Consider the following 11125-nt stretch of genomic DNA (forward strand, 5'->3'; position numbering starts at 1 on the left):
TGACACAGACCACCTCCAGCTCCTGTCTGGAAGTTTCTGAGATCAGAGAGCTTCAGGCACAGCTGGGTTCACAGCTGCACCATTTGGAGCATTGGACTCATTAATATTCATGAGTCATCCCCACCAATAGGCAGAGCGGATGCCATTAGCTTAGCATCTGTCGGGTTTTTGTGAGGGTTGTGGATGGAGGAGTTTTTTTTTTTTTTCTTCCCCCTCCCTTTTAAATGAACTTCTTTTGACATTTTGGATTTGCCTCTGTAGGTTTTCTCTCCTCGCCTTGCTCGGCTGCATCATCTAAAGGAGAGGCCCAGGGGAGGCGGGCAGGAAAAAGGGAGGAGCCCCCGCCGGGGCTCCGCATCTGCCTGTTGACAAACTTTATTTCTCTCCCAGCACCTGGCACCTCACCCGGGCTGCAGCAGGTAAATTATACCTAACGAGGTTCGTGCCCGCGACGGGGAGGAAAAGCCGGATCCCCGAGCCGCGGAAGGCGGCCCCTCCTCCGGGGCCGGACCGGGCCGCTCGCCCCACGCGGGAGAGCCGCAGCGCCCGGCCGTTCTTTCCACGCTGATAAACTCATGATTTATGAAAGTAACTCCTGCCAGCCCTCGCTCCCTCCTCCTCGGCTACAGCTTGTTAGACACAAATGGCAACAACAGTCTTAAATACTTGGATTTTATTTCAGGCCAAAGCCCCTCGACTCCGATCGCAACACCCTGGCAGCCCCCTCACCCCAGCAGAGGCCGGGAGAGGAAGAGCCCACGGCCGGGGGAGGAGGGAAGGCAGGGGGTGGGGGGGCGGCCGGAGCAGGGGGGGCGCGAGAGCGGAGCGCTGAGCAGGCAGGGCGCCGCCGGCGCTCCTCTCCTACCCGCTCGGGCTCTCCGTGGAGAGGAATTATGGCAGCGGGAGGGCAGAATGCCTCATTGTCTGAAGGCGCGTCGTTCCTCATCTCCATCCCCAGAGCCCTCTCTCCAGGCACAAACAAAGCCCTTGCGCCCCATTGGACTGAACAGACGGCCTCCCTGCCACACAGCAGAGGGACACTGTGGGAGCTGAAGCCCTGGGGGCAGGGGACTGTTACTAAGGGAGAAGAGAAGGATTCAAAAAAGAAAGGAGCCCATGCCAGCCCTGCAGAAAAGATTGTCACATCTGGGCTTTACAGCCAGAGGAGAAGGTGACAGCCTGGGACAGCCTTTTCTCAAACAAAGCCTCTGAAACTGCTGCCTTTCCTCTGGCTTCCAGGGGTCTCTTCCAGGGCCGGCCTTGAGCGAGGGCCCCTCACAGCCAGGCTGAGGGCTGGGGAGAGGCGGGAACCCCCAGGCACGGGAGTCACAGCACCGGTGGGGTCAGTGGTGTTCAAGAAGGAGAAGGAATTAAGAAGGTGGGAGAACAAACACTCACCACCCTGGCCACGAAAGGAGGGAGGCAAGAGGCCAGCCTCCCGGAAACAAAGTGCTCTAAGGGCCGCAGCAAGAAGCCCGCCAGTGGGAATACGACTACACAACCATTTCCATCGGGTCAGTATTCAACAGGACAGCTTAAAAGCGGTCACTGGCAGGTCCCCCCAAACCAGTCAACCTGAGGCAATGCTCCCGCGCCCATTAACAACATCTAAAGCAACTCAGCTCCCAGGAGAGTAAACACACCACATATTTCTGTGCAAAACCAACAGCCCATGGTGGGCCTTATGCCTAACTTAAAACCGTCCAGTGTTTAATCCCATGGACGAAGCCTGAGGAGTTGTGGTGACCGACTTCTGTGCCACCAACCTGAGCAGAGGTGACCATAGGACAGTAAGTGGCCCAGACTCCCCAACACCTACCCTGTGCCCCTTTCCCACCCCAGCAAGTCTCCTTGCCGGCATCTTCTCTGCTGCCTCGGAGCAGAACCCCGCGCTCGGCCCAGAGCTCATTTTTCTAAAACCGTTTCTAACTGCCCAGGGTCCAAAGGCACGGCACGGTCCCCTCCCACGGCCCTCCTCACAGGCTGAGGAGCAGAGGCGTCCTCGTCAGGTCTTGCAAAATCACAGCATGATGGCAAAGGGGAGGGAAGGAGAGGGGGGCCTTCCAAGGAAGGAGCTTCAGAGTCAACAACGGGAGCCCACACCTCGAAATGGTCCTTTTCCTCCCTGGGAGGTGGTGAGGGAGAGCTCCTCCTGCCGGATCTTGGAAGAAAGCAGCAACTGGAAAAGAATGGGAAAGGAACAAGGGCATGAACAAATAAACAAAAATCAGTGGATAAGCCTCGTGAACAACCAACCAAGGTGGTATGGCCAAGCAGATGGAGTATTATTTGGCCGTAAAAAGGAAGGAAGTGCTGATAGGGACGACAGTATGGTGGACCCTGAAAACACGCTGAGGGAAAGAAGGTCGTCACGAACCACCACACACAGGACTCCGCTGGTGTGAAGGGTCCAGAACAGGCAAATCCGCAGACACAGAAAGTGGATTAGTGGTCACTGGGGTTAGGAGGTGGGGAAAACAGCAGGTCACTGCTGACAGGTACAAGGTTTCTTTTGGGGTGATAAAAATTGGGGTGCTAAGTTAAGAACTACTGAATGATACATTCCAAGGGTGAATTTTATGGTATGTAAATTACATCTCAATAAAGCTGTTACTTTGAAATAGGGAGGGGAGAGGAATAAAGAACAAGCTAAGCCTTCTCTTCTTTCCCCCCGGGGTTTCAACAGTAGAGCCCGCTACCCAGGGATGGGTTAACCCAGACGCTCAGGCCCTGCCACGTGACAGGAGAGAACCGCACGCAGGGAGGACGAGGCCTCTTCTGAGAGCATGAAACGCTGTGAGGGCACTTCCTCTATCAAGTGGACATCTCACTGGCCCAGGTAACAGTAATCCTAGCCCCCAGTGCCTCAAAAAAAAAAAAGAGCTCTCGTTACCTCTTTGGCTGGTCTCCTTTAGCCAGGTGAGAGGAGCCCTGCCTCTCCTCCTGGACCCAGCCACAGTTGGACATAGCGTAGCGGAGAATGGCGTCAGACACGGTCATGGGGCTTCGGCCCTGGACGCAGGCTTCTATCTCGGGCACCGAGAGCTGGCTTTGTAGGAAGAGGTGTAACTGGCTGTCTGAGAGGAGGACCACACTCTGCAGGACCCTGGGGCAAACACAGGAGGTACAGCACAGACTCACACTGAGCAGCTGCTGTCCTCAGCCCCCCGCCCCCAAAGGGCTTCCGGCTTGAGTGAGCACTGAAGGCATGGATGGGGGTGCAGGGAAGGCCTATCTATTTGAAGGGGCCATCCTGCCCGATACCTTCCCCTCTCCCCTCCCGCACTCAGGAGGCAGGTACTAGCCCACTCCGTCTACTCACTTTTCCAGAAAGTGCTGCAGACCTTGTCGCCGCTTCTCAATGAACTCATCAGAGCTGCCAAAGAAGGTTGACTTCCCAGGAAGTTCAGGTACAGGCCTGTGGATCACATAATGTAACACCCAAGATAAATGTAACATTTAAAGACAGCCATTCAGCCCACTGAGCAAGGAAATCCCCTAAGAAGAGGCACAAATCAAAACAAATAGGTTTTTAAAAGGGGGGTGGGCAGGGCTAATACTGACTGCGTGCCACGTGTTAGGCACCGTGCTAAATGCTTTACAAACTTTATTTCATTTATTCCTCCCAAAAACCCTATGAAAAACCTATTGATGTCCCCATTTCAGGTGTAAGGAGGTAGAATCAGAGAAGTTAAGTAAATTTCCCAGCGTCACACAACTAGTATCCAAACCCAATCCAAGCCCTCTCGGATTGGAAGAGGTCTTGATTTACACACAAGGACCCCATGTGCTCCATGCCGCCATGTACAAGTTTCTCCATTTTCAAAATAAGAGCTGATGGGGCTCCTGGGTGGCTCATTCGGTCAAGTGTCTGCCTTCAGCTGAGGTCATGATCTAAGGGTCCTGGGATCAAACCCCATATCAGGCTCCCTGCTCAGCGGGGTTTCTGCTTCTCCCTCTCCACTGCCCAGCCTGGCACCCCAACAATGTAGAATTTTTTTAAAAAGATTTTATTTGGGGCACCTGGGTGGCTCAGTGGGTTAAGCCTCTGCCTTTGGCGCAGGTCCTGATCTCAGGGTCCTGGGATCAAGCCCTGAATGAGGCTCTCTGCTCAGTGGGGAGTCTGCTTCCCCCTCTCTCTCTGCCTGCCTCTCTGCCTACTTGTGATCTCTCTCTGTCAAATAAATAAATAAAACCTTTAAAAAAAAAAGATTTTATTTATATATTTAAAAAGAGCAGGGGCAAAAAAATAAATAAATAAAAATAAAAAATAAAAAGAGCAGGGGGAGGGACAGAGGGAGAGGGAGAGAGCATCTCAAGCACACTCTGCACTGAGCCAACGCAGGGCTCAGTCTCACGACCCTGAGATCAGGACCTGAGAGGAAATCAAGAGTCAGATGCTTAACCCACTGAGCCACCTAGGTGCCCCTCACATGCTTTGAATTTTCTAAAAGTAGCTGAGTGGCAGCAAGGCATCCACAAACTCTTTCAATCTCCCAGCTTCTATTATGAACGTATTTTTAAAAAAACAACAGGCCAGGGGTGCCCAGGTGGCTCAGTCTGTTAAGCCTCCTGCTATTTTTTTTTTTTTTAAAGATTTTATTTATTTATTTGACAGAGAGAGATCACAGTAGGCAGAGAGGCAGGCAGAGAGAGGGGAAGGGAAGCAGGCCCCTGCTGAGCAGAGAGCCCGATGCGGGACTCGATCCCAGGACCCTGAGATCATGACCTGAGCCGAAGGCAAGGCAGGGGCTTAACCCACTGAGCCACCCAGGCGCCCAACCTCCCGCTCTTGATTTCATCGGGGGTCATGGTCTCAGGGCTGTGAGATCAAGCCCCACATCCGGCTCTGTGTTGGGCACAGGGTCTGCCTGGGATTCTCTCTTTCTCTCTCTCCTCCTTTGCCCCTCTCCCTCAGTTCACACTTTCTCTAAAAAAGCAAAGCAAAACAAACAAACAAAAGAAGAGAATGCAGAATCTGTCAGAAGTTCCAACTGGCTGTGAGGGCCTGACCCATGACAGCGGCCTCGTCAGTCCCACATGTTAACTAACCAGCTTGGTCACCCCCACACCCCATTCCCAGGGCATTCAGCGACTGTCCTGCAATGGAATCACTGTTCTCCAGTGTCTCCAGTTTAGGACTTATTTGGGGTGGTTTAAGTGAGGAGTGAACATTACTGCTTTTCGTTAAGACTTTCAGTCTGTTATGTCTCTGGAGAAAGGTCTCTGCACAAAAAAGAAAAAAAATTAACATTTATATTACATGTCAAATGGACAGGAACACCACCGGTCACATAAATCCAGGTGCTAACGAGTTTCTGATTATGAGTGACACGCATATATAAAATGCTAGCAGTACATTTGTGTAGCCCTAGATGAAAATGCATATAAAAAAGGAAAAGTATTTTTTATATTTCTATGACTTTGTTCAGTCAAAATACTAGAACTCTTTTTTCTTTTTTTTAAAGATTTTATTTATTTATTTATCTGACAGAGATCACAAGTAGGCAGAGAGGCAGGCAGAGAGAGAGGAGGAAGCAGGCTCCCCACTGAGCAGAGAGCCAGATGTGGGGCTCAATCCCAGGAGCCTGGGATCATGATCTGAGCTGAAGGCAGAGGTTTTAACCCACTAAGCCACCCAGGCGCCCCTGTCTTTACTTTTTCCACTGACTCAAAAACATAATTTAAGAACCCAATTCTCAATTTCCTAAGTGCCTAACATGTTGCCAAGTTTTCTTTATTGTAAACTCTGGTTCTTGTGTATGCCCCCAAAAAGCCAGTCTCAGACCCAAGAAAGAAACAAAAGCAAACTCACACCAAACCAGCATTTCTCTGGAGCTGCTTTCTCAGCCACACGAACTCACGGTAGCGGCGACGCACACAGGACGTTTTGGCAGTGAAGGCCTTGCTGTTGGTCTACAGGAGGAAGTACATGAACAAGAAAAAAAAAAAAAAACCCAAGTACAAAGAGACCAGATTTACTCCTCATCGTCACATTCACGGAGGACCCAACCCACCAGGTCCCATCCTGAGCAGGGGCTACAGGCCAGCAGGCAGCCTGAGAGCCGGTGTCCAGCAGACCCCAAGCTCATTCCTCCCCGCCCTCCTTTTCTTCAGGCTCTGGACAGTCAAAACATCTACCAACGGGTTCTGCCTCAGCACCAGCCCTCAGCCCCAGAAGGGGTTGACCCCAATACAGAAGTCCGAAGCACTTACGTGGAGAAAGATCTTATAATCCACGTAAGAATTCCAGGAGCCCTCATTCTGCACGCGGGGGTCCTGAACACGCACAGTGATCACCTCCTAGAGGTAAGAAAGGCTCCTTCAGCTCACCCACACAGTGAGCCAGCTTGGACAACATAGGCTGCCAGATTTTCCCAATCAGTACCAACCTTCATTCATGTATTCATTCAACTCAACAAGTATTTACTGACCACCCACTATGTCAGACACTATTTTGAAGCACTGGGGGCAGAACACGAACAAGAGACAAAAATCCTCGCCCTAGTGAACCTCACATTCAGCTGCATTCCAACGAATGGAAATGTTAGTCAAATTCCCAGGAATGGCTTTTCTGCAGATTTCCACCTCCTGCCTTCATTTTGAGCTCATCAGAACCCCCAAGGTATTACTGTCGTTCGAGTACCATGGAGCAATGATTGGCGTCTTTCCTCAAATGCAATCAAACCTTACCCAACTGTTTCCTGGAGACCACATGCTTACCTCCAGCTCTTGGTTTTCCAACATCCTACACCCAAAGCCCATTGGAAGAAAACATCTGATGGGGGAGAGAGGACAGGGGAACAAATCATGGTTAGCATGCTTCTATTCTTATCACTCTTTATCAAGAAAATTTTCATTGACCCACCCCCCCACCTCCCCCAGGGAAAACCCAGGCACCTTTTTTGGGGTTTTTGTGTAAAACTTAAGAGGAAGCAAAAAAAAAAAATCCCCTTGCCTTTGCCCAGTGCCAAGCTAAAAGCCCCAGGGGAATTGCCTGCCCTCGCAGACCACAGCCGGGACCCTCAACCAGGCCACCTCTAGCTAAAGCATGTTTGGGTCTGTGCAGCGCTCACCTCAGGCAGGGGGAACAGGCAAATTGGGTTGTCAAACCTTTCTGCCTGAGGGCTGCAGGTGAAAGCTGCAGTCCTGTGGGCCTACAATACGCCTCTGCAAGTGTGCCTCACAGCGCCCCCTTCTGGACGTTTAGAGACAACCAAGCCCCACAAATACCCATGCCCTGAAGTCTCTTTGTCTTGCTAAACAGTCCTACCCAGAGGTAAATTGTAGAGCTGGAGAGTTCCTGGAGCACCTGAATGGGTTGCCCGGTTGCCACCTTCCCTTATCTAACCTGTCCTCCCAAACCCAAGCCAATGGTTCCAATCATTTCCTCTCTCGACATGCTATCCGGTTTGCACCTCTGCCCAAGCACCCCACAGCTGCACGGGTCGGCTCGGGATGTTTTCCGCTCCTTTGTAAAGATTCATTAAAGCCTAAGTCCCTGATTTCCCCCAATGTGGCCGTTTACATGTGCAGCGACATAGCCCACTCCGACAAGGGGACCATGAAGCCTCCAGCGCAGGGTTACTCCACTCCAAAGGGGCCCATGATGTCACCTTCTGTTAAAATACAGCACTAATCTTGTTACTCCTAGAACCACTTCAACAGCATCCACCCTGGCGGCCGCCTCCACCCCCTTATCCTCTCTTAAGAGCGGAACAATAAGGTTTAATTTCCCTTTCCAATTTACCTTGAAATGAAAACTGACTTCAGCCAATATGTACTGCCAACAAATGATCCAGGCTGGCTCCTGGGAAAACAAGACCATCTCAAAGCTCTCCCTCTCCTCCCCCCATGCCCATTCACACACCCACTCATTTTTACAGTCCTACAATTAATTTTAAACACATTCTCTTATTAGTTCTGCCTTACCATTAGAACAGTGTGTAATGAGTTCCCTTCTATTTTATGTTTTGCTAACACAAGGCTAATGTTTCAGGAGAAGGGGAACTCATTTACACCACGAAATTAGCAGAGCAAAGAGCTTTCCCAATTCCTTCCAGTATACCAGAAGATCCCTCCACGACACAGCCACTGCGCACAGAGACAAAACCTCCTGGTAGATGACTGGGCTACACCATTGAGCAAACTAGAGGTTTTGTGACTGTGATACCATCTTTGTACTTTTGCTGACAAGCTGATTTTTCATCTGCTGCAGGCACCGTCACAAAGGGGTCCTGAACTGAAAGGAAATTCCAATTCCTTAGCAACCAATGTGTAACATGCCCGATATAAGCCATCAAATGGCTGTGACCAAAAAGAACAGGCCAACTTGTGAACGATTAACCTCCTCAGATTAAAAAAAAATTTTTTTTTCTCTTCTCTTTTCAGTCATTTGGTATATTGCCAGCACAGGAGCAGAGAGTTAGATATTCTGACGTATCTTTCCCTAAAAGTAACGATGGGAAAGATGACAAGGAAATCACAGACATCCACACACTCAGTCGGGCTCACACATCTATGCCTTGATAGGTTTGCCAAATTTAGGACCATAATTTAGTGACTAAGTGGTCGTCATTCTCAGGTTCAAGAAGAGTGTCTAGGGCCCTGAACCACCTCTAAGCTCAAGTTTCTCTCCTTTCCTTTAGGGCTAAAACCACTGAGAAACAAATAGCTATAAACTGACTTTAATACACTGGTTTAAAAAAAAAAAATCTTGGGGGGCCTGGGTGGTTCAATGGGTTAAAGCCTCTGCCTTCAGCTCAGGTCATGATCCCAGAGTCCTGGGTTGAGCCCTGAGTCAGGCTCTCTGCTCAGCAGGGAGACTGCTTCCCCCTCTCTCTGCCTACTTGTGATCTCTCTCTGTCAAATAAAATCTTTTAAAAAAATCTTAGCACCTCCCCGCAAGATGTTGTATTCTTAAATGTAAGTTTAAAGGGCATTAACAAAGTTCCCATTGTAACTTTCCCTTAAAAACACTGGACACTGGAACAAATTCAAAAACCTAGATTCCCAAGTCATAATTTCTAGCAATTAACATTCTCCATCAGCTTCCTCCACATAAATGCCACTCCCCAGGAGGAAATGAAGCTCAGTTCCGCCTGTGGAAGGGAAGAAGGAAGTTCCTTAAGTTAGCTCCTGATCTGGGAGACGGATCCTCCTCATTCAAATAAGGGTAAGTCAGCAATCCTCTCAGCTACGTATGCATCTCACTCTGCACTAACTACAACTCCTGGGTCCTTCCAATCACATCTGAAGTTTCCTTTACTTTCTCCACCTGTACCACCACCAACCTCTCTGGTAAGAGCCCAACTGTTTGCTTTTTACAATGTTGATTCCTTGTAAAGTTCTCCTATGTCCTAACAATTCAAGATAGCGATTCAAGGCTTTCGCATCACCATTTTCACTTTCATTTAAACTACTTTAAAAAGGCTAAAAAATAGGGTGATAAAAGTCAATTGAGCTACCAAGACTCCTATTTCTCCTGACTCATTCTTACTCATTCTCAAGCCTCATGGCAACTCAAAAAGCTCTCCTTCCTAAACACCCACAGGTGGCACAGGATGCTTCCTTTTCTGACCAAGTTCTGTATGTTCCCAACCAAGCAGCTCCACTCCATCCTTCAGTCCGTCTGTAACTTGCCACTCCTTACACTTGGGAGGTAAGTCACAAAGGCGATTACAGTCTAGCGCCAGAGCCCGCCTCTGTCCCATAAAATACTTGTCACTGAACCTAGCCTGAGCTGTTTCGGTACATGTCGCCAAACTCCGGCCACTCCACCTCCATTCTTCACGCACGAGGGGGAAAGGGGCCCCACGACCCTCCTTCTCCTTTGACTATTAAGCTTAGGAAAGGAAAGATACTTTATACTTTAAAAACAAATGAAAAAGCCGAGTTTCCTTCCTTTGATCCAGAGCAAGCACCCGCCTTTGTCCCGGGAGGTGAGACAGCCTCATCCCTAAGATGTCAAGCGAGATCACTATCCCCAAACGCCACTACTGACGCTCAAGCCCTACTGGAGAGCAGCACCCACTCCCCGCGGCCCCGCCCACGACCCCTCACCTGAGAGCAGCACACACGCCCCAGAGCGACACCGCCCGCGCCGCACCATATAGCCAGAGTCTTGGCTTCTCCTTCCGGGTGAGTGGCCGGGGCCCCGGTGCACGACGGGAGAAGGCTCCCGGCCACGCCAATCCCGGGTGTCCAGGACGCCCCGCCCCTCCAGGCCCGAGCTCTCGGAGGCGATCCCTGCTCGAGAGGCGCTGCGCTCGCCCCCGACCAGCCCCTGGCCGGAGTCCGGATCCCCTGACACTCACTTGGGACACTGGAGGGTGGACGCGGGAGAGGAGCGGAGAGTGGGCCCTAGCGGCCAATCCGGAGCCGTGGCCCGCCCATCGTTGTCGGGCCCAGCCAACCAGGCCCAGGGAGTGTTATTAAAGGTCCAAAGGAGGGTCCACTCGGCCAAGAAGTGTCAGGAGGCTGGCTGTGCTCTCTCTGTCTGGTCGAGGGCGGTCCGGAGCGCGGGAGGGTAGGGGAAGAAGACTCCCACGTTCCTGGAGCTTCGCAGAGTCCCTAGAGCTTCCCCATTTGAACCCCGTGGGTTGCAGTTCCCCCGCGGAGTTATCGAAGGCGTCCCAACTCACGGTTCGTAAAACCACAGATTGTCACAGCGAAAGCCAAACTGAGATGGCCCAGCCAGCACCCCGTTCACCTGAGGAAGCAAGTCCAAAGAAGGATCGTGCAGCTAGTTAGGGAAAAGAAAATACGTTGAATATGATAATTTTTATGTTGTTGAAACGTCTCTGAACAACCTGTTAAAAGATAATTTTGGGGGGCGCCTGGGTGGCTCAGTGGGTTAAACCCTCTGCCTTCGGCTCAGATCATGATCTCAGGGTCCTGGGATGGAGCCCCGCATCAGGCTCTCTGCTCAGCAGGGAGCCTGCTTCCCTTCTCTCTCTCTCTGCCTGCCTCTCTGTCTACTTGTATTCTCTTGTCAAATAAATAAAATCTTGGAAAAAACAATTTTTGCAAAAAAAATTTTTTTTGCAAAGATACCATCAAGGAAAAGGTCAGGGTCACAAAATACAAGGTCTAGAGTTGGGCCGCCTGAGTGCAGTATCCAGCA

The 11125-nt window shown here is 50.7% G+C and overlaps 1 protein-coding gene across 2 annotated transcripts; it reads right to left on the minus strand.

Annotated features, from left to right (window-relative positions):
• Window positions 1-658: 658 nt before the first annotated feature.
• On the minus strand, window positions 659-10315 carry SNX11 (sorting nexin 11). Of its 2 annotated transcripts, XM_044248784.1 has the most exons (8): window positions 10063-10315; window positions 7751-7810; window positions 6724-6778; window positions 6217-6303; window positions 5816-5916; window positions 3323-3418; window positions 2894-3106; window positions 659-2179 (listed from the first exon to the last, which is right to left on the minus strand). In XM_044248784.1, exons 3-8 carry the CDS (start codon window positions 6763-6765, stop codon window positions 1906-1908), a joined length of 813 nt encoding a protein of 270 aa, XP_044104719.1. In that variant the 5' UTR covers window positions 6766-6778; window positions 7751-7810; window positions 10063-10315; the 3' UTR covers window positions 659-1905. The 2 variants fall into 2 exon arrangements, with proteins under 2 accessions (XP_044104719.1, XP_044104720.1); XM_044248785.1 differs by lacking the exon at window positions 7751-7810.
• Window positions 10316-11125: the final 810 nt, after the last annotated feature.

The sequence above is a fragment of the Neovison vison genome, chromosome 5 (genome assembly GCF_020171115.1).
Source record: "Neovison vison isolate M4711 chromosome 5, ASM_NN_V1, whole genome shotgun sequence".
NCBI lineage: Eukaryota > Metazoa > Chordata > Mammalia > Carnivora > Mustelidae > Neogale > Neogale vison.

Coding starts and splice junctions, on each gene's coding strand:
- SNX11 (XM_044248785.1), bottom strand. CDS start 6,765: ATGGGCTTTGGGTGTAGGATGTTGGAAAACCAAGAGCTGGAG. Junction 6,304..6,723: donor TGGAAAACCAAGAGCTGGAG/GTAAGCATGTGG, acceptor TCTTACCTCTAG/GAGGTGATCACTGTGCGTGT. Junction 2,180..2,893: donor AAAGGAGACCAGCCAAAGAG/GTAACGAGAGCT, acceptor ATTCTTTTCCAG/TTGCTGCTTTCTTCCAAGAT.